At 43.0% G+C, this 22,999-nt stretch overlaps 1 protein-coding gene across 3 annotated transcripts in view; it reads left to right on the top strand.

The window, feature by feature from the left end:
* Positions 1-22,999, top strand: part of LOC115203044 (myotubularin-related protein 13) — a 173,886-nt gene that overhangs the window by 26,301 nt on the left and 124,586 nt on the right. For all 3 annotated transcript variants that reach the window (XM_029767345.1, XM_029767344.1, XM_029767346.1), the window contains exon 2: positions 7,977-8,062. In XM_029767345.1, the coding sequence (XP_029623205.1) occupies positions 7,977-8,062 (86 nt within the window). The remainder of the gene's footprint in view (positions 1-7,976; positions 8,063-22,999) is intronic.

Raw genomic sequence — 22,999 nt, 5'->3', positions numbered from 1 at the left:
TAGGAGTTCCTTCCTTTCTTCATCAGAGAGTGGAGAGTGCAGGAGGGGTGATAGCCAAAGCTTGTCCAGGGAAACCACCGACTACACTGCTTCAGAGCAGCTATCCAGGTGGGGATTCTGTTTTCCATAAAGATAAACATTCCATTCAAGTACTTATGTAAGTCAAGTAATCAGTTAGGAAAAGCATTTGCGTATTGTATGATGGAAAAGGAAGAGTAGGATGCTGATTGTCACACGCGTGGTACTGTAGGAAGGATTGCAAAGGAAGCCAAGGCAAGTCCCACTCCCCAATCAGTAACTGCCTAATCTCTGTGATCAGATATCTGTCAATGTTCCCATAAAGATCATAGCTATGGACTAGTTGTAATGGATGCCAGAGGTTTGAACTCAATGAAACCTTTTATTCTTATGCCTTGCTCTTTTAGGGAAATGAAACTCAAACAAAACCACTTACTTAGGCAAATGTTATGGCCACCACTTGTCATCCATAAAGGACAAGTTCACAAATGATGTGTGCTAGGTACGTCAGTAGCTGTATGGTTAACCTTCCACAGCTCTTAATTCATTTGACCCATATTATTTTGATGGTTGATGTGCATTTTGGTCCATCTTTTCCTGTGATGCCCTGATGCCTTATCATTCCAAATATTTTCCTAGTTCTGCAGCTGCTTTCAGACACTGGAATGCTTCCTGGAATTGGATCTCTATGACATCATTCATTTGATCATCTTTGATACCCTTTCCCATGCAAACCACGGCATATTCCTTTGCGTATCTTCACTTTGGAACGTCCAGTCCAGTGTGTTTAGTTCTAGGATGGGGGTGGTGGAAAGCTTTTGGACAGATTGTTGGAGTGATGAGGGGCTTTACGTAATAACTCTAGCTTAAAAAACAGCATTAGGCACTAACTGGGTTTCAGTACGTGGAGCAGCAGTGGGGGATTTAAATAAAACCCTTCTTGTGGAACGGAGGAAAACGGAGTTAGCAGCACCTGCCAACCTGTCCACGACCAACCGGCACACCTGTCCACACACTGGGCCAGATGCAGGTTAGGAGCTGACGTGGAAATGACGTGAGCTGGAAGCTAGCAGTCGGCCTAGGGCCTGCCCAGGCCTAGAGCTGATTTCTGGAGCAGCTCTGCTGGAAGACAAAGGCCAGGGAGATGGATTAACCTTTTCCTAGTCGAAGAAACACCTGTGCTATTCAAGTGCGAGTATAGCAAGAGACACCAACGACCATCCTGTGGTTGTTTTGGATACAGAATCTGTCAATGATGAATGTCTAGGGCGTTGTCTTTGCCCTCTTTTTTTTTTTTTTGTCTCTTTGGGTGTTTTTCATTTGAGCATGTTTTTATTGAAGCTGTTGTGATGCAAGTGTACGCAAATATTTGCTCATCTTACTCTCAGCACACTTGTCTCTTGTTCCAAATTTGCTCTACAGTCACATTTTCTGTGTCTTACTACAGGCCAAAATTGTAAAAATGAGTTTTAGCTGTGGAATGCATGCAGCAGGAACCTCCAGCTCTGGTAACGTGTGTTGCACTAACAGGCTATGTGTAGTAAACACTCAGCAGACCCAGTGATAACCTCTATCTTATTCTGGTCATTACTCTACTGTGGAAATACCCTGGCCAACTCATTAACACTTGAGTCTACTAAAAACAGGTTTTTAGGACACACAGGAGACCTATGTGGAGTATTCGGGGAAAAACATTGTTTAATGGTTTATTTTACAGTTTGGCTCTGTGGGTTTGACATTTGCTTTGTGCCTGTACGTTTTATATTATTCAAAAATCTTGTATCTTTTAACCTTTTTATACTACATAACATATTTTGTTAATGTAAAAAATAAGAAAAATATTGATTTCTCAAGTGGTCTCAGACACTAGGCACAGGCCTAAATCACTTGTTTATTGCTACTGTTAGTTCAAGGCCCTGTTCTATCAACACTTTCAGCGCCAAAATCATGTTGTTTGACAAAGCCTGTCCTACAAACTGAGTAATTTTTTGCAACCCTTGTTAAACATGGAGTGAATTCCATGTAGGCTAGTGATTGGGCCCATGGTATTACTAAACAGACCAAGAACTTGGTCTTCAGAAATATTACTATTCGGCACTTCTATAAACTAAACTAAATGTTAGTCACTTGTTTATTTTTTGTCATGACCCCCAAGCAGGTTTACAATGTGAAAAGAGAGTGGAAAATCTACCAGTTGTTTGGAATTCCTCTCTGTCTGTTATTACAAGAGGATCCTGAAATTAGCATGTTCCTGTTCTAGGCTGGCCTGTCTTGTATTAACCACAGCCGTCTGGCTGCTTTATTGTTGTCTAGGGGGTAATATCTGACAGTGTGGACTGTTTTTAATTGTTTACAGAGTGCAGCCTCACTGAATGTCAGGAATTCTGTAATTTATTGTCATCCTTGAGTAGAAAGTAGAGCTTGGAATGCTGAAAAATTCTAAGCATGTGATCTCAATCAGGGAAGGGGCGCATACTGCAGACACTTGATGCGATGTCATGGTCAGGACAGGGGACAGGCTCCTCAGGGCCCTACTCTGCCCACCACACAGGCCCAGAACCCTCATGAAGATTAACTCCCCTCCTGTCTCCAAAGCCCTGACAGAGGTCAGCGTATTAAGGGGTAGCTGGCTTGAGCCGCTGAGGACATGAGGGCAGCAGCCAAATGAGACTGGTGATTAGGTGTAGCAGTCCCTCCTATTGGAGTCCTGCTCTCTCCCCTCTACATGACCTGCCTGACTCATGGACCGCTGCTCCACAACAGACTGGTACTTAAGATGTGTGTTTTAGACAGTAGTTTAGGCCTAGTCTTCATGGTACTTCAGGTACTGTAAGAGAATGCTAGGCTGTGATTTTATTTTTCTTGTAATAAGAGGTTTAGTGACAGTGTTTTACTGCTGGTTACAATTTCAGTGACCAACATAGCCATTAGCGTGTTCTGTGAGACAGCAGTTTCCTGAAAAATCTCTGCTGTTAGTTTTTTTAAGATCTGGAGAGAAAACACTCGGCATTGCCGCCCTCCAGTTGGCTGACATGTTTACAGGAAGCAGAATCGACGTCAATGTGGGGATAAAAAGTGTTTTGTGGAAAGAGATCTGTCTATTTTGAAGGAAACCGTGCCATGATATACAGTAGACCGTCTTGTCAGCAAATTCTCTTAATGTCACTCTTACACGTCAACAGGTGTCAGTGAGGTTACTCTGTTTAAAGCTACTCAAAGGTAGGATGCTACTACATTTGACATTTTAGTCATTTAGCAGACGCTCTTATCCAGAGTGAATAAGTTAGTGCATTCATCTTAAGATATCTAGGTGGGACTACCACATCACAGGCATAAAAAGTACATTTTTCCTCAACATAGCTATCAGTAGAGTCAGAGCTAGAAGAAGGGGGGGTCAAGTGCAAGTGCTGGTTAGATTTTTTTCAAGGGGGGGTCGAGGTCAGGAGGAGGATTATTTAAGATGCTGATTGAGGTAGGGCTTCAGATGTTTTCGGAAGATGGGCAGGGAGGGACTCTGCTCTCCTAGCATCAGGGGAAAGCTAGTTCCACCATTGTGCCAGGACAGAGAAGTTCTTGGACTGGGCTGAGTGGGAGCTGCCCTCCTGTAGGGGTTGGAGGGCCAAGAGACCTGATGTGTCAGAATGGAGTACTCTGGTTGGAGTGTAGGGTTTGAGCATAGCCTGAAGGTAGGGAGAGCAGTTCCTCTTGCTGTTCCGTAGGTAAGTACCATGGTCTTGTAGTGGATTGCAGCTTTGACTGGAAGTCAGTGGAGTGTGCGGAGGAGTGGGGGTGACATGAGAGAACTTTAAGGTTGAAAACCAGGCAGGCTGCAGTGTTCTGGATAAGTTGCAGGGATTTGATGGCGTAAGCGGGGAGTCCAGCCAACAGCGAGTTGCAGTAGTCCAGACGGGAGAGAACAAGTGCCTGGATTTCAACCTGCACAACTTCCTGTGTGAGGTGCGTTTGTACTATATGGATGTTGTAGATCATGAACCTGCAGGAGTGGGTCACTGCTTTGATATTCGCGGAGAACGACAGGGTGTTGTGAAGGGTCACGCCAAGGTTCTTTGCCCTCTGGGAGGGCGACTGTGTGGAGTTGTCAACCGTGATGGAGAGGTCTTTTAGCAGGCAGGCCTTTCCCGGGAGGAAGAACAGTTCTGTCTTGAGGTGGTTGGCCGACATCCAAGTTGAGATATCTGCCACAAATGCAGAGATGCGTGTCGCCACCTGGGTGTCATAAGGGGGGAGGGAAAGAGAAAAGTAGTTGGGTCATCCGCATAACAATGATAGGAAAGACCATGTGAGGATATGATGGAACTGAGTGACTTGGCGTATATAGAAAAGAGAGGGCCTGGTACTGAGCCCTCTGGATACCAGTAGTGAGATTACGTGGTGCAGACACAGATCCTCTCCACGTCTCCTGGAAGGACCGGCCTGCCAGATAGGATGCAATCCAAGAGTGTGAGAGGGTGGAGAGGAGGATCTGATGGTTCACGTGTCAAAAGCAGCGGATAGATCTAGGAGGATGAGAACAGAGGAGAGAGAGAGTCAGCTTTGGCAGTGATGAGAGCCTCCGTGACACAGACAGAGCAGGCTCGGTTGAGTGACCTGTCTTGAAGCTTGACTGGTTAGGGTCAAGAAGATCGTTCTGAGAGCGACAACGAGAAAGTTGGTCAGAAATGGCACGCTCAGGTGTTTTGGAAAGTAAAGAAAGAAGGAACACAGGTCTATAGTTTTTGACTATAGACCTTTTTTGAGGAGGGGAGCATCTCGGGCCATTTTAAAGTCAAAGGGGACTCAGGTCAGGTATGAGTTGATGAGGGAAGTGAGGAAGGTCTCCAGAGATGGTCTGGAAAAGGAAGGAGGCGTCGAGCGGGCAGGTTGTTGGGCGGCCAGATCTCACTAGTTGCAGGATGTCATTTGGAGAGAACGGGGAGAATGGTTGACAAAGTCGTCCAGGGGGATGGGTGGAGGGAGAAGGTGGGAAAAGAGTTTCCTAGGGTTAGAGGCAGAAGCCTGAAATGTAACGCTAGAAAGTGTCTTTAGCAGCAGATACAGTGGAAGAGAAGTTAGAGAGGAGGGAGTGAAAGGATGATAGGTCCTCCAAGTTTAGTTTTCCTCCATTTTCGCTCAGCTGCCCGCAGTCCTGTTCTGAAAGCTCGCAATGAGTCACTCAGCCACGGAGCAGGAGGGGAGGGGAGGGCGGAGCCGGCCGGAATGAAAGGTGAGTCATAGGATGCTGAAATGGAAGAGAGTAGGATCGAAGAGGCAGAATCAGGAAACACAAGGAAGAAGGATTTAGCATAGGGGAAGTGTAACGTTGTGTACTGTACTGAACACCGTTGAATTATACTGAACACAAATATATAACGCAACATGTAAAATGAGCTGAAATTAAAGATCTCAAACTCTCCATACGCACAAAAAGCTTATTTCTCTCAAATGTTGTGCACAATTTAATTTCCGGTGACTTCGAAAAGTATTCAGACCCCTTGACTTTTTCCACATTTTGTTAGGTTACAGCCCTATTCTAAAATGTCCGTATCAATCTACACACAATACCCCATAATGAAAAAGCAAAACTTTGTTTTATTTTTTTTATTTTGGTACCCTTCCCCAGATCTGTGCCTGGACACAATCCTGTCTCGGAGCTCTACAGACAATTCCTTCAACCTCAGGGCTTGGTTTTTGCTCTGACATGCACTGTCAACTGTGGGACCTTATATAGACAGGTGTGTGCCTTTCCAAATCATTTCCAATCAATTGAATTTACAACAGATGGACTCCAATCAAGTTGTAGAAACATCACAAGGATGATCAATGGAAACAGGATGCACCGGAGTTCAATTGATAGTTTTCTTCTCAACAGTGATGGAAGGAAAACTGTGCTAAATGAATGCGTGACTGAGAGCTTAAAATAACATGTAAATGATGTCATTGTGTCAGACAATACTTTGACAAATGGCACGTTGGAAAGGAAAGCATTTCTAGATGCTGTTCTTGGCATGCCGAAGAAAGTTATTATTTTAAGTTTCTTAATTAGGTTATTTTTCCATTTCTTAACTTTCCAGATTGTTCTTTCAAGTCCTCTTCAATCACCTCCTTAAATAGATTGCAGTCTGTTGTAACTCATTACATTTTGTTGACGAGTAATTACATCCAATTTGTTAAAGAAATTCCCTAAAACAATTGTAAGTCAGCCATATGTGACAGTGACCCTGTGTTCTTTTTCATAATAAGTTGGCTCTTAAAATAGACCAGACAACACTTTGAATCTGTGCAGTCCATGCATTGAATACTGAACTGATAATAAAGGGATGACAGTGTTCTGCAGATCAGCCGTGTACTGCATCTCTCTGTGCCACCACAATCTATTGATCTGACCTCTTGTTTGCTGATATTTCCCTGAGCTGTCTGATTGGTGACCTACCTGACAGATGCTGGGTTTGTGCAGGAGGAGGAGGAGGGTGCTCTCTCCCTTTTTCCTTCTTTCGCTGCTCATCCTCATCTCACTGAATCATGCTGTCAGAGTGGATCACTCCCAAATGGATGGCCTCCCCACTTCTGTAATTTGCTTTGTGTTAGCTGTCCGGGTTCATTTTCTCGCACTTAATCTTTGACCACATTCTCGGTGAAACATCTTGATTTAATCCAACCCTGTAATTTATTTATTGGTCATGACTGATTCCAGATCTGCTGATGCATTTTGCCTTCATTCTTTTAACCTCTGTTTGTTTCTTGCGTCGATGGTAATGTCACATTTGAATTCAATTTCACTGTCAATTAACTCATTTACACACCCTGCACATTAGTTCTGGATGCGCTCAAGTTTGATTTGAATGGAGCATTTTTCAATGGCGACTTGGCTACATTAGGGCTTTGACTCATGCTCACTGATTTGGAAATATGCCTATTCCATTTATTTCAGCGTCTGCTAGTGCAGATGCAAATAATATGGAAACAAACTTAGCCTATCTGTTTGTCTTCCTCTTATAGTGGGTTGGCAATTGGCTTGTAGGATTGCTTCACCATTTACATTTAAAGGTATACTGTGGGATTTTCGCAATGAGGCCTTTTATCTACTCACCCGGAGTCGGATACCAACTCGTGGATACCATTTTATATGTCTCTATGTGCATGCTAGCAGATACCCGTAGACTTCCGGTCGTTGCGCTAACGCTATTGAGCATTGGCTCGCAAAACTACCTCTAACTTCCTTCATACTGGGCACAGAGACGTATAAAAATTGTATCCAAGGGTTCATCTTACTCTGAGGAAGTAGATAAAGGGCATTATTGCCAAAATCCAGAAGTATCCCTTTAACATGGCACTCTTGGGTTATTTGTTAGCACTCAGGAGCAACACAATCCCTCACATAGTACCTCTGGAGAAGCACAGGATGAATGCTCTGCCGTTATGACCCTGTAGTGCTACTCATCTGTGCTTTCCTCTTGTAAGTTGTACTCAAAGTGTTCCCACAGAATGAAGAGAAAGATGGAAAATGTAAGGAGAATCATCACAGTGGACCTGTAAGAATGCTCCAAACCGATTGTGCCAATTAGGAAGTCTGGAAATGTGATCATACATCAATGATTTGTGTGTCCTCGAATGCCCCCTTCACCTCTAGTGTTTGGAAAAATAGGTTTATTAGGTCCATTCACAACCAGTATGTCCTTTTAACAATGTGAAAAGCTGACTTCTTTTGTGTACAGTGTCCATTCCACAGAACATTACCTTGACCCATGCATCATTCACCGCACACAATGCATCTGTCTGTTAACTGGAGGATCTTCCCTCTTCCTGTGGGTGGTATAGGTCCTGGAGCGCTGTTATAGATGAATTCCATAATATTGTAGATCATGTAATTCAGGGTACTCCTTAGGTAGAGGACACATTGACATCAGATCAGTACCATGCCGGGTTTTCCCTGCCATTGATTGCCATTGTTTGGTTTCCAGGTGCAGGAGAAGGATGTGGGAAGATCATCCAGCGCTTCCCCAAAAAGGACTGGGAGGGCACAGCGTTTCCCCAGGGGCTGGAGATGGTGAGTTCATAACATTTTCCTGAGACTGACAGTGTTGCGAGAACACGGACTAATTCGTGTGAATCAGTCTGTGATAGCAGTGGTGATAGCAGTGGTAGTGAGTTGCTTGCTTCCCCACATTAACCTCCCTACCTACCTCAGGCTGCGGGTTTAATACTGCAAGCCAAGGTTGAAGATGGCCCTGGTTTCTCTTCGCAGAACTTGAGTTGACCTAATGGACACATGGGGCTCTGCCTGACAGAGCAAAAATGTAGAGAGGTTTGCATAATTTCCTGTTGTGACTGTCAGCACCATTTTTAGTGGTTATTTTGTCTGCAATGGAAAATGGGCTTGTTAAGCTACGGTGCTACAACCAATCATGCTGTTGGAGCGCTCTGTTCACTAAGGGAGCCCTCTCTAGTAGCTCTTCTTGAACATTTTGGAGTTAATGTGTCATTTGTACAGGTTGTGCAGTATTCCCCTGGTTAATCCTCTCCCAGTGCTGACCTGCCGGCACAGGTCTGACCGTTTTATAGTTATTTTGCACTGTGAAATGTTCTGTTGCCGTATCGTACTGACAAGAACCCCAGGAGTGGAGCAGCAGTTGAGACATCTTCCCATGTTCCCAGGACGCATGTTCTTCTGGAGTGTGCCGAGCTAATATTGGCATTTCCTGTGTCAACAAATGCATAATGATTGTTTATTCAAGAGTTTGTTTCAACCCTTTCCGCCTCCACTAATTGGGACATTCCTACCCACCTCCCAGAATCCTCAGCTATGTCCAGCCTGTTATCGCTCCCTCTGCTGGGTGTCCCCATCTTCCTTTTGTGGTTGCATTAGGGAGTTGCATCCCTCTTTCTCTCTTTGTCACTCTCATTACTCTCTTTCTCTACCCTCCTCTCCTCCGAGGGTGACTTAGGGGGGGTCCTTGACTCGACATGGGGCCTGTTAACATTGTGCACAAATCATTGCACTCATCGTGACCAAATATTTGCTTATCTGGGTCTGGAGAGATCTGGAAGTCAATATCCAGGGCAGCAGTAGTCTCACAGGCCCAGGCAACCTCCCACAGTTCAACAGTGTACTCCTGCCAGCACATGGCCAATGGGGCCTGCCCGCCCGCCCGCCCGCCTGCGTGTTTGTTTATTTGTTTGTTTACTTGGACATACTAAATGATTTAAATTAGGATGCTCTTGTCCCACGGTCAACAGCGAGGAGAGCGAGGCGCCTCCTGAATGTCCTGCGAAGACCCTAATGTCCCCATATTTTTGGACAGATTCCAGGCACTACTTGAGCCATTTAGTTAGAACAAGCAAAATCAGCACAATTTCTTAAAGATGTGATCGCTGCATAATTTTTTATGCATTTGTTTACGTTCACATATGCCCTTCTCCCCTCATGGAGGCTAAACTACTCTGCCTTTTTAATGCCAAGTGGATACACATTTCTTCTTCCTCTGTTATACACTATGTTCTAGTTCTGTCAATTTCAGTTTTTTTCTCTCTCCTCAACAGCCCACTATGGATTTTATGTTACATTTAGCACTCAATGCTTTCACAGAAAAACATGTGTCCAGTTTGTGGGTTATGTTACTCAATGTCCACGTCTTTGGCATAGCCCTCAGTTTGGGACGAGTAGTGCTGAGCAATTTTTAATAAAAATCTGTTATTGTCTGTTCAGTTATTTGAATTCCATTTATTTAAAAAAAATTCTGTGAGCAAGATGAGTAGTTTCTGTAGAGAAATCTGAAGCCTGAACTGTGCAATGTAATAAGGAGTTGTAGTTTCCAACAGGCCAATATTCTACTTAGTTCAGAAAATGTGGTAATTAACTACAATGACCATAATCCCATTGCTCGCCCGCTTAAACTTGACCGGTCTGTGCGGCGCAAAACACGGGAGACAGAGAGAACACCAGATCGAGAGGTATAGAAAGCAGTTGCTTCAAGAACCTGAAAATACATCTAAGTGATTGAGAGTTGGTATTCAGCAGTCAAAAGTATCATGACATTGACAGAATATACACTGCTCAAAAAAATAAAGGGAACACTTAAACAACACAATGTAACTCCAAGTCAATCACATTTACATTTAAGTAATTTAGCAGACGCTCTTATCCAGAGCGACTTACAAATTGGTGCATTCACCTTATGATATCCAGTGGAACAACCACTTTACAATAGTGCATCTAAATCTTTTAGGGGGGGGGGGGTTAGAAGGATTACTTTATCCTATCCCAGGTATTCCTTAAAGAGGTGGGGTTTCAGGTGTCTCCGGAAGGTGGTGATTGACTCCGCTGTCCTGGCGTCGTGAGGGAGCTTGTTCCACCATTGGGGTGCCAGAGCAGCGAACAGTTTTGACTGGGCTGAGCGGGAACTGAGCGGGAACTGCTTCCTCACACTTCTGTGAAATCAAACTGTCCACTTAGGAAGCAACACTGATTGACAATAAATTTCACATGCTGTTGTGCAAATGGAATAGACAACAGGTGGAAATTATAGGCAATTAGCAAGACACCCCCAATAAAGGAGTGGTTCTGCAGGTGGGGACCACAGACCACTTCTCAGTTCCTATGCTTCCTGGCTGATGTTTTGGTCACTTTTGAATGCTGGCGGTGCTTTCACTCTAGTGGTAGCATGAGACGGAGTCTACAACCCACACAAGTGGCTCAGGTAGTGCAGCTCATCCAGGATGGCACATCAATGCGAGCTGTGGCAAGAAGGTTTGCTGTGTCTGTCAGCGTAGTGTCCAGAGCATGGAGGCGCTACCAGGAGACAGGCCAGTGCATCAGGAGACGTGGAGGAGGCCGTAGGAGGGCAACAACCCAGCAGCAGGACCGCTACCTCCGCCTTTGTGCAAGGAGGAGCAGGAGGAGCACTGCCAGTGTCCTGCACAATGACCACCAGCAGTCCACAAATATGCATGTGTCTGCTCAAACGGTCAAAAACAGACTCCATGAGGGTGGTATGATGGCCCAACGTCCACAGGTGGGGGTTGTGCTTACAGCCCAACACCGTGCAGAACGTTTGGCATTTGCCAGAGAACACCAAGATTGGGAAATTCGCCACTGGCGCCCTGTGCTCTTCACAGATGAAAGCAGGTTCACACTGAGCATGTGACAGACGTGACAGTCTGGAGACGCCGTGGAGAACGTTCTGCTGTCTGCAACATCCTCCAGCATGACCGGTTTGGCGGTGGGTCAGTCATTGTGTGGGGTGGCATTTCTTTGGGGGGCCGCACAGCCCTCCATGTGCTCGCCAGAGGTAGCCTGACTGCCATTAGGTACCGAGATGAGATCCTCAGACCCCTTGTGAGACCATATGCTGGTGTGGTTGGCCCTGGGTTCCTCCTAATGCAAGACAATGCTAGACCTCATGTGGCTGGAGTGTGTCAGCAATTCCTGCAAGAGGAAGGCATTGATGCTATGGACTGGCCCGCCCGTTCCCCAGACCTGAATCCAATTGAGTACATCTGGGATACCATGTCTCGCTCCATCCACCAACACCACGTTGCACCACAGACTGTCCAGGAGTTGGCGGATGCTTTAGTCCAGGTCTGGGAGGAGATCCCTCAGGTGACCATCCGCCACCTCATCAGGAACATGCCCAGGCGTTGTAGGGTGGTCATACAGGCACGTGGAGGCCACACACACTACTGAGCCTCATTTTGACTTGTTTTAAGGACATTACATCAAAGTTGGATCAGCCTGTAGTGTGGTTTTCCACTTTAATTTTGAGTGTGACTCCAAATCCAGACCTCCATGGGTTGATAAATTGGATTTCCATTGATTTATTTTTGTGATTTTGTCGTCAGCACATTCAACTATGTAAAGAAAAAAGTATTTAATACGATTATTTCATTCATTCAGATCTAGGATGTGTTTTTTTAGTGTTCCCTTTATTTTTTTGAGCAGAATATTTAGAAGACCCAAATCTTTTCAAATAGCCTATTCCACTCTGGTGGAGCTGTGGCACGAACGAGATGTATAGTAGCCTAGGCCAATCTGGATGTGTGTGTGTGTGTGTGTGTGTGTGTGTGTGTGTGTGTGTGTGTGTGTGTGTGTGTGTGTGCCGAATCGTGCAGGTGGAGCGAGTGACACAGAGCAACTCTGCTGTCCTCAGAACTGTATAATTATTAACTGATTCGTATTTTTGCGTCATCCCTCTTATTAGCCTGGGCTACGTGTTGTACAGTGAGGGGAAACAATTATTTGATCCCTGCTGATTTTGTACGTTTGCCCACTGACAAAGAAATGATCAGTCTATAATTTTAATGGTAGAATAACAACAAAAAAATCCAGAAAAACGCATGTAAAAAATGTTAGAAATTGATTTGCATTTTAATGAGGGAAATAAGTATTTAACCCCTTTGCAAAACATGACTTAGTACTTGGTGGCAAAACCCTTGTTGGCAATCACAGAGGTCAGACGTTTCTTGTAGTTGGCCACCAGGTTTACACACATCTCAGGAGGGATTTTGTCCCACTCCTCTTTGCCGATCTTCTCCAAGTCATTAAGGTTTCGAGGCTGACGTTTGGCAACTCGAACCTTCAGCTCCCTCAAGATTTTCTATGGGATTAAGGTCTGGAGACTGGCTAGGCCACTCCAGGACCTTAATGTGCTTCTTCTTGAGCCACTCCTTTGTTGCCTTGGCCGTGTGTTTTGGGTCATTGTCATGCTGGAATACCCATCCACGACCCATTTTCAATGCCCTGGCTGAGGGAAGGAGGTTCTCACCCAAGATTTGACGGTACATGGCCCCGTCCATCGTCCCTTTGATGCGGTGAAGTTGTCCTGTCCCCTTAGCAGAAAAACACCCCGAAAGCATAATGTTTCCACCTCCATGTTTGACCGTGGGGATGGTATTCTTGGGGTCAAAGGCAGCATTCCTCCTCCTCCAAAAACAGCGAGTTGAGTTGATGCCAAAGATCTCCATTTTGGTCTCATCTGACCACAACACTTTCACCCAGTTGTTCTCTGAATCATTCAGATGTTCATTGGCAAACTTCAGACGGGCATGTATATGTGCTTTCTTGAGCAGGGGGACCTTGCGGGCGCTGCAGGATTTTAGTCCTTCACGGCGTAGTGTGTTACCAATTGTTTTCTTGGTGACTATGGTCCCAGCTGCCTTGAGATCATTGACAAGATCCTCCCGTGTAGTTCTGGGCTGATTCCTCACCGTTCTCATGATCATTATTGCAACTCCACGAGGTGAGATCTTGCATGGAGCCCCAGGCCGAGGGAGATTGACAGTTCTTTTGTGTTTCTTCCATTTGCGAATTATCGCACCAACTGTTGTCACCTTCTCACCAAGCTGCTTGGCGATGGTCTTGTAGCCCATTCCAGCCTTGTGTAGGTCTACAATCTTGTCCTTGACATCCTTGGAGAGCTCTTTGGTCTTGGCCATGATGGAGAGTTTGTAATCTGATTGATTGATTGCTTCTATGGACAGGTGTCTTTTATACAGGTAACAAACTGAGATTAGGAGCACTCCCTTTCAGAGTGTGCTCCTAATCTCAGCTCGTTACCTGTATAAAAGACACCTGGGAGCCAGAAATCTTTCTGATTGAGAGGGGGTCAAATACTTATTTCCCTCATTAAAATGCAAATCAATTTATAACATTTTTGACATGTGTTTTTCTGGATTTTTTTGTTGTTATTCTGTCTCACTGTTCAAATAAACCTGCCATTTTAAATTATTTTTTCTTTGTCAGTGGGCAAACGTGCAAAATCAGCAGGGGATCAAATACTTTTTTTCCCTCACTGTATGTAGGTTGCGCATTGCTCTAATAATATGAAAATTAGTTTAGGCCAGTTTAAGCTTTCTTCAGCTGTAGCCTAACTTTTCTTTGGACTCGTCATCTTGATATTGTTTGCTCAATTTCACTTCTTGTGGCCTAAAATATATTTTTCATTCAAAATAAATCTGTGAATGAGAATAGCATAGACACCGACTTTTATAATTATTTCAATTTTTAAAAGCGGCAACTTTAGGGCAATTAACACTTTAATCTAATAGTTTTCAGAATACTCTTCATAACTTTAATGCTTTTATGATGTTGCAGTTAGTAGGATCAGGCTTTTGGTTGTTTGGTTCACAACGCCAAGGAGGGATTTTTTTTTTCTGGCCTCATGCATGCATACATTTGTCTAATGCTTTGCTCAACTAAGGTTTGTTCAAATTTCTCATTCGATTTTTATATCTTGCTATTGTTTCTTCTATCGCTCTCATTATTACTTTAGGCCTCCCATGTTTTGGGGTTATTTAAAAATAACTTCACTTAGAGAGCCTATAACTCCATTAGATTCATTCATTGTTTGATCATGAAATAGTGTGGTGGGAGAAATCCAGCATGCATTAAACTGAAAGTGGCTTAATAGGCCAAGTCACAATCATATTAAATGTAGAGAAAATGTGGGCTTCAATAACAATAAGACACCAGAGTGTCTGCCAATGTTCCCTCCAAGCTGCATGCGTGCTGTATTTAAAAAAATGTAACCTTTATTTAACTAGGCAAGTCAGTTAAGAACACATTCTTATTTACAATGACGGCCTACCCCGGCAAACCCTAACCCGGACGACACTGGGCCAATTGTGCGCCGCCCTATGGGACTCCCAATCACGGCCGGTTGTGATACAGCCTGTAATCGAACCAGGGTCTGTAGTGACGCCTCTAGCACTGAGACGCAGTGCCTTAGACCGCTGTGCCACTTTGGAAGCTAAGTAGCCAATAGGCAGAGGGTAGCATCATTTCTGGTTCTATGTAATGGTATTTGATCAATACTGTATTTTATTTTGTAAAGTGGTTTCTTGCATCAAACAACACAACATGTTCAGAAGGACAAGTGAATAAACAGGTTACTGTGAAGCCCTGCATGTTTTTTTCAAAATTCTCATTGAATGTAGGCCTACATTGAACGCCACACATTGGCTGCTACTGTAGGCTGAATGATCAAACCGCTTTTTCCATGTTAAAATGTGATGGGATTAATTTTGCCCATTGTTTTTGATGGTAGGCCACTCTGGTAGTCCTACATTATGATCAAATAGCCACAGAGCCAACTTGGCCACTTTTAAAACTAACTTAAAGCTGGTACAGCCTTAGTGTTCACAGTGAACTCATGTTGGAAGTTTCACAGAAGTTTGCGCTCAGCAGACCAGAAATTTGCTCAGTGCCGAAATTGTTTTGAGGGTACATTGGTTTCTGCTATAAAAATAGACTTTGGCTATTGGCCTAGATCATCTGACATTCGAGAGCGAGAGAAAAAAACATTTTCTGACTGGATATTTTTTGCTGCTTTGGTGAGACTAGCTGTCTACATTGTTCTCTTGCTTTGTGTAAATATAACATTTATTTAAATGGGCTATAGGAATATAGGCAATTTACTCGATGTTAACTATGCACTGTCCTGCTGTGCGCTGCCTGATCCAATTCTGATCAGAGTACTTGTTTGGTAGGGATTTTTATTTTTTTACTTATCCATTCGGACAACTGAAATCTATATTCTGGTTGTCCCACAATTGTTTAACTTTCCCCGGGCAAGTCTTAATGTCAAGCCCTGCTCACATCAGTGCTGAGAGTCCGCACTTTGATTTTCCCTGGTGAATGAGGTTTCCTGCTAGCTGTTAGCCTGGCTGGTGTGTACATGGTCCCTATTCGGTTTGAGCAACAACAAAAAACGTGAAAATTCTTACTTCAGAAATGGAAACTTTTTGTTTTGATTTACTTAGTCATGCAAACCTCATGTAACATTGACATTCCAGTCAGAATAAATAGACCTCACTCTGTATGCCTACAAGTAATTCTTGTTTTTCTCTTGACATTGAAGTAGACGTTACAATCCTGTCCATTTTTTTTATGCAACCAGGTGGATACATGGTAAGCCCAGGCACATTCCTCCTGGCTTAGGTGAAAGTACACTGGGGAGATTTGTTAGCGTTACTAAGATGCTCTCTAGTCTCAGTGCTAAGCTGAAGCTTGCTCCTGTACCAACTCCAGTCTTGTCTAGAGAAGGGCTTTGCATGTCAGAGTAGTCATGCATCACCACTGATAGCAGTCAGTCAGTCTCATCCAGGCCTTTCAAGAGATCCAGTGAAATAGACCAGACCGGACCGTACCAGATTGGCAGGTGGAGGAGCCCATGAGCAGCCAACCTGTTGCATAATCTATGTCAATGTTGTAGAAGCCAGAATGGATTGAGAGTGGAGACCATTTTTTTTCAGAGTGGGAATGGGAAATATTTGTTAACCTCAGTGATTCCGTTAATGGTTAGATGTTCCTTTTCCAGGAAAAACATAGAGACCTGTATGGATGCAGCAATATACTGCCCACATCTTTTTGTTCGCTTAAAGGTCATGAACAGTCAGTCTTGTTTTTCATGAAATTGGATGAAACCAGATCAAAGTATGATGACCAAAGTATGACAAATGACTGCTTCTACATTGAAACATTTTTTGATCATAAAATGAATGGTCCCCTCCCCCATGTCAAACACTTGGATTCAGGAGGTGGGATTATTAAGTGGATAGGTGACTCTAATTTTAATACTCCAACAGTAACATGATATTCTCTTACCTAATTAAAGGAAGTGTGTGCCTTTCCAAATCATGTCTAATCAATTGAATTTACTACAGGTGGACTCAAAGTTGTAGAAACATCTCAAGGATGATCAATGGAAACAGAATGCACCTGAGCTCAAAATTGAGTCTCATAGCAATGTGTCTGAATACTTATGTAAATAAGGTATTTCAGTTTTTAAATTTTTAATAAATACGCAAACATTTCTGATAACCTGTTTTTGCTTTGTCATTGTGAGTAGATTTATGAGGAAGGTGCTTCAACAAAGTACTGAGTAAATGGTCTGAATACTTATGTAAATGTGATATTTAATTTTTTTTGTGTGTATTTATTTTTTTTTACAGTAAAATAAGACAAAATGCATAAAATGTAAGCGGTGATACATGAAATCAATTATCTTGTTATACAACGGGTGGGTCTAATCCTGAATGCTGTTTGGTTAAAACCGCATTGCAGCCGGTGTCTGTTCCACAAGTTACCACTGGCTAAATCTATGACGTTAAAATGCCTATTTACTCTGTTACACCTGAATGCGCAATCCACTGTCTCATCAGTCCAGCCAAGCAATTTATAAACTTGATCTCCACTATATAAAAAAAAAGCCTCTAGACATTATCTAACATTTCTTTTAGACTCACATTTCATTTTCAACTGCGGAGATTTGTATAAATCTTTGTCTGTCTCTCTGACATTTGTAACATTGTCAGATTTGTAACATTGTTTCAATATTCAAATTTGATCACCAGCTGTCCCATAGTAATGAAGGAGTTGGTACGAGACAAACAGGCAGGAAGCGTTTCTCATCCAGTTGAAATCATTAATCAGCTGGCATCATTTTTATGGATAAATACAAAGAAATGTCAGTTGAAATAAGGTAAAATGTGCAGCTAGTTTGCAGTGTTTCCAGCTTCAGTTTGAAGTGATTGTGTTAGCTGTGTTGTTGGCTAGCTCCTCTGAACAACAGACAATTAGGCACAATTTCTATGCAAGACAAAATCACGCCTCATTAGCTCTTTGTTATGGATGTATCCAAATAAATGTCACTAGGAAACAGTTTAAGCAAATGTAGCTACTTTGCTGTTATTCTGGCTTTTTGACGTGACTGTAAGTTAGCCGTAGTTGGCTAGCTAGCAAGCAAGCCAGTATGACAATGGAACATTTTATAACGAACGGCCTAGATCTTGTCCATAAAGACTGAACGACTTGGTCGTTTCTCTGGCAACTGAACCGATAGAACAACCAACCAGCCGGCTTGGGTAGCAAGTAGAGGTCAACCGATTAATCGGAATGGCCGATTAATTAGGGCCAATATCAAGTTTTCATAACAATCGGAAATTTGTGATTCCGATTTTTTTTATTTATTATATATATATTTTTTTTGACCTTTTATTTAACTAGGCAAGTCAGTTAAGAACACATTCTTATTTTCAATGACGGCCTCGGAACGGTGGCCTTGTCCAGGGGCAGAACGACAGATTTTTACCTTGTCAGCTCCGGGATTCAATCTTGCAACCTTACGGTTAACTAGTCCAACGCTCTAACCACCTGCTTTACATTCCACTCCACGAGGAGCCTGCCTGTTACGCGAATGCTGTAAGAAGCCAAGGTAAGTTGCTAGCTAGCATTAAACTTATCTTATCAATCAATCATAATCACTAGTTAACTACACATGGTTGATGATATTACTAGTTTATCTAGCCTGTCCTGCGTTGTATATAATCGCTTAGGTACACGATGCTCCAACCATAAACATGAATGACTTTCTTAAAATTAATACACAAGTATATATTTTTAAACCTGCATATTTAGTTAATATTGCCTGCTAACATGGTCCCGTGTGGCTCAGTTGGTAGAGCATGGTGTTTGCAACGCCAGGGTTGTGGGTTCGATTCCCACGGGGGACCAGTACGGGGAAAAATGTATGAAATGTATGCATTCACTTACTGTAAGTCGCTCTGGATAAGAGCGTCTGCTAAATGACTAAAATGTAAATGAATTTATTTTAACTAGGGAAAATGTGTCACTTCTCTTGCAAACAGAGTCAGGGTATATGCAGCAGTTTGGGCCGCCTGGCTCGTTGCGAACTGTGAAGACTATTTCTTCCTAACAAAGACAGCTGACTTCGCCAAACGGGGGATGATTTAACAAAAGCGCATTTGTGAAAAAAGCACAATCGTTGCACGACTGTACATAACCATAAACATCAATGCCTTTCTTAAAATCAATACACAGAAGTATATATTTTTAAACCTGCATATTTAGCTAAAAGAAATCCAGGTTAGCAGGCAATATTAACCAGGTGAAATTGTGTCATTTTGCGTTCATTACACGCAGTCAGGGTATATGCAACAGTTTGGGCCGCCTGGCTCGTTGCGAACTAATTTGCCAGAATTTTACGTAAATATGACATAACATTGAAGGTTGTGCAATGTAACAGGAATATTTAGACTTGGGGATGCCACCCGTTAGATAAAATACGGAACGGTTCCGTATTTCACTGACAGGAAAAACGTTTTGTTTTCGAGATGATAGTTTACGGATTCGACCATATTAATGACCTAAGGCTTGTATTTCTGTGTGTTTATTATGTTATAATTAAGTCTATGATTTGATAGAGCAGTCTGACTGAGCGATGGTAGGCAGCAGCAGGCTCGTAAGCATTCATTCAAACAGCCCTTCGCAATGCATTGCACTGTTTATGACTGCAAGCCTGTCAACTCCCAAGATGAGGCTGGTGTAACCGATGTGAAATGGCTAGCTAGTTAGCCGGGTGCGCGCTAATAGCGTTTCAAACGTCACTCGCTCTGAGACTTGGAGTAGTTGTTTCCCTTGCTCTACATGGGTAACGCTGCTTCGAGGGTGGCTGTTGTCGATGTGTTCCTGGTTTGAGCCCAGGTAGGAGCGAGGAGAGGGACGGAAGCTATACTGTTACACTGGCAATACTAAAGTGCCTATAAGAACATCCAATAGTCAAAGGTATATGAAATACAAATCGTATAGAGAGAAATAGTCCTATAATTCCTATAATAACTACAACCTAAAACATCTTACCTGGGAATATTGAAGACTCATGTTAAAAGGAACCACCAGCTTTCATATGTTCTCATGTTCTGAGCAAGGAACTTAAACGTTAGCTTTTTTACGTGGTACATGTTGCACTTTTACTTTCTTCTCCAACACTTTGTTTTTGCATTATTTAAACCAAATTTAACGTTTCATTATTTATTTGAGGCTAAATTGATTTTGTTGTATTATATTAAGTTAAAATAAGTGTTCATTCAGTATTGTAATTGTCATTATTACAAAAAAAAAAAAAAAACATCGGCCGATTTAATCGGTATTGGCTGTTTTTGGCCCTCCAATAATCGGTATCGGCATTAAAATCATAATCGGCCGACCTCTAGTAGTAACCCTAGATTTGTGGCGGGACTATATCTTGTGGAAGGATGAAATAGTATGAATAAATTCATAAAAATATATATTTTTAATTGAAATGTCAATCGTTATTTGAATATGTTTGTAACCTGTTGTATAAAAGTGATATTGCCAACGAAGCCGGTGTTTTGCGGATATATTGGCATGGTTTGCCGGCACTCGACTTCGTCTCGGGCCTAACAACACCCGTGCTAGTATATCCTCTGGAATTATTTCAAATTTGTAGTTCACCAAGGTATGTTGCTATTTTGACAATGTGACATGCAGGCACAACTGCTGGCATGAAAAACGTGTATTTTTAATTGGCAAGGAATGCTCGTGAAATATGCTATCATGTGCATATGTTAGCAAAAAGTCAGTCTGTAATACCAACATGTTTCAAGCAGACCACTATAGTCACTGTGCCCAAGACCACTAAGGTAACCTGCCTAAATGACTACCGACCTGTAGCACTCACGTCTATAGCCATGAAATGCTTTGAAAGGCTGGTCATGGCTCACATCAACACCATTATCCCAGAAACCCTAGACTCACTCCAATTTTGCATATTGGACTCCACACTGCCCTTTTACACCTGGACAAAAGGAACACCTATGTGAGAATGATATTCATTGACTACAGCTCAGCATTCAACACCATAGTGCCCTCGAAGCTCATCACTAAGCTAAGGACCCTGGGACTAAACACCTCCCTCTACAACTGGATCCTGGACTTCCTGACGGCCCACCCCAGGTGGTAAGGGTAGGTAACAACACCTCCACCACACTGATCCTCAACACGGGGGCCCCTCAGGGAAGCGTGCTCGGTCCCCTCCTGTACTCCCTGTTCACTTATGACTGCATGGCCAGGCACGACTCGAACACCATCATAAAGTTTGCCGATCACACACAACAGTGGTAGGCCTGATCACCGATAACAATGAGACAGCCTATAGTGAGGAGGTTAGAGACCTGACCGCGTGGTGCAAGGACAGCAACCTCTCTCTCAACGTGATCAAGACAAAGGAGATGATTGGGGACTACAGGAAAAGGAGGGGCTGTAGTGGAGCAGGTTGAGAACTTCAAGTTCCTTGGCGTCCACATCACAAACAAACTAACATGGTCCAAGCACACCAAGACAGTTGTGAAGAGGGCACGACAAAACCTATTCCCCCCTCAGGAGACTGAAAATATTTTGCATGGGTCCTCAGATCCTTAAAAGGTTTTACAGCTGCACCATTGAGCGCATCCTGACAGGTTGCATCACTGCCTGGTATGGCAACTGCTCAGCCTCCGACGACAAGGCACAGAGGGTTGTGCGTATGGCCCAGTACATCACCGGGGCCAAGCTTCCTGCCTTCCAGGACCTCTATACCAGGTGGTTTCAGAGGAAGGCCCTAAAAATGGTCAGTCTCCAGTCACCCAAGTGGTACCGCGTGGTACCGGAGCACCAAGTCTAGGTCCAAGAGGCTTCTAAACATCTTCTAACCCCCAAGCCATAAGACTCCTGAACATCTAATCAAATGGCTACCCAGACTATTTGCATTCAAATAGTCTGCTGCTACGCTGCTGCTACTCTGGTATTATCTATGCATAGTCACTTTTTAATAACTCTACCTACATGTACATATTACCTCAATTACCTCAACACCGGTGCCCCCGCACATTGATTCTGTACTGGTAGCCCCTGTATAATGCCCCACTATTGTTATTTACTGCTGCTCTTAAATTATTTGTTATTATTATCACTTTTGTAGGTATTTTCTTAACTGCATTGTTGGTTAAGGGCTTGTAAGCATTTCACTAAGGTCTACACCTGTTGTATTTGGCGCATGTGACAAATAACGTTTGATTTTAAATCTCAATTTTAGAAAAAGTATGTTCACTTATCTGATAAGGTACTAAAAATATCAGAACAATTTGTTTATCTGAGGGTAGCCTCAACACACGTTCTTTTGCAGCTTTGAAATTGGCCACTAGTGGGAACTTACATATAATTGTCTAACTTAATAAAATATCTGATTGGCTTAGAATAACAAAATAAATATGAATATAACGAGATTAATTAGTTGAAACATTAAACAGCAGATTTTTTTTTATTTTTAAATTTGAATCCAAAGTTGGAAGTGGGCTTAATAGGTGTTTCAAAGACCTGTCAGTCAAGGTGAGCTCATGAATATAAGCTTCCCGCCCACTCAGCCTGTCTTTTCAAACTTCCTTGTAGTTAGCCATGAGAGAGAATCATTTTTCTCAAATATAGAACATTTCTATCCCCCAAAAATATTATGGGTGATATTTTTGTCACTCAAAAGGCTATTTTATATGTGAATCAGAATGACTGACTGTTCGGGACTTTTAAATTGTTAAAAAAAAAGAAGTGATTTTAATGAATGACAGACATCTACATGAATGCCATGAAGAGCTGCTGCTGAAGTATAAAGGTCTCTGGGCAGTGTCAATGGTTTTAGGTGAACATTCCAGCGACCTTGTTTATGCTTGGGTATTTATGGGATTTTACGAAGGAGACACAAGCCCTTAGTGAAGAACAAATCTATTTATTTTGAGGGTGTTGTGCTGTGGGGCATTGTGGTCTCTTCCTGTGTGAGTCATTGGGTCCGCTCTGCTGGTGGCCATCATGGCTGTGCTGCTCTGTGAGTTATAGCACTAATGTATCATACTGCAGAGCCATCTTCACGCTCTGTCTCCTAGGGATCAATGAGCTATGACAGCATCATCCTCCAAACTTCTATCCCCCAGCAGGGTGGTAGTTAAATATAGAAGCAGTACCACTAGTTCAGCCAAACATCACTCATGTCTACAGATGTCCTTGGGTTCCAATATATGGTCCGTGTGTGTTTATCGTATTGCCCCCCTCCCCGAGCTCTAACATGTTGATTTGTGATGATGTGGCATTTAGGAGGCATTGTGCGTGTGGTGGACCCCCAAGAGCAGCTTCAGTCTTTGTCTG

The sequence above is a fragment of the Salmo trutta genome, chromosome 12 (genome assembly GCF_901001165.1).
Source record: "Salmo trutta chromosome 12, fSalTru1.1, whole genome shotgun sequence".
NCBI lineage: Eukaryota > Metazoa > Chordata > Actinopteri > Salmoniformes > Salmonidae > Salmo > Salmo trutta.
Note: the sequence above shows the minus strand (reverse complement) of the source record. Positions and strands in the feature narration are given on the sequence as shown.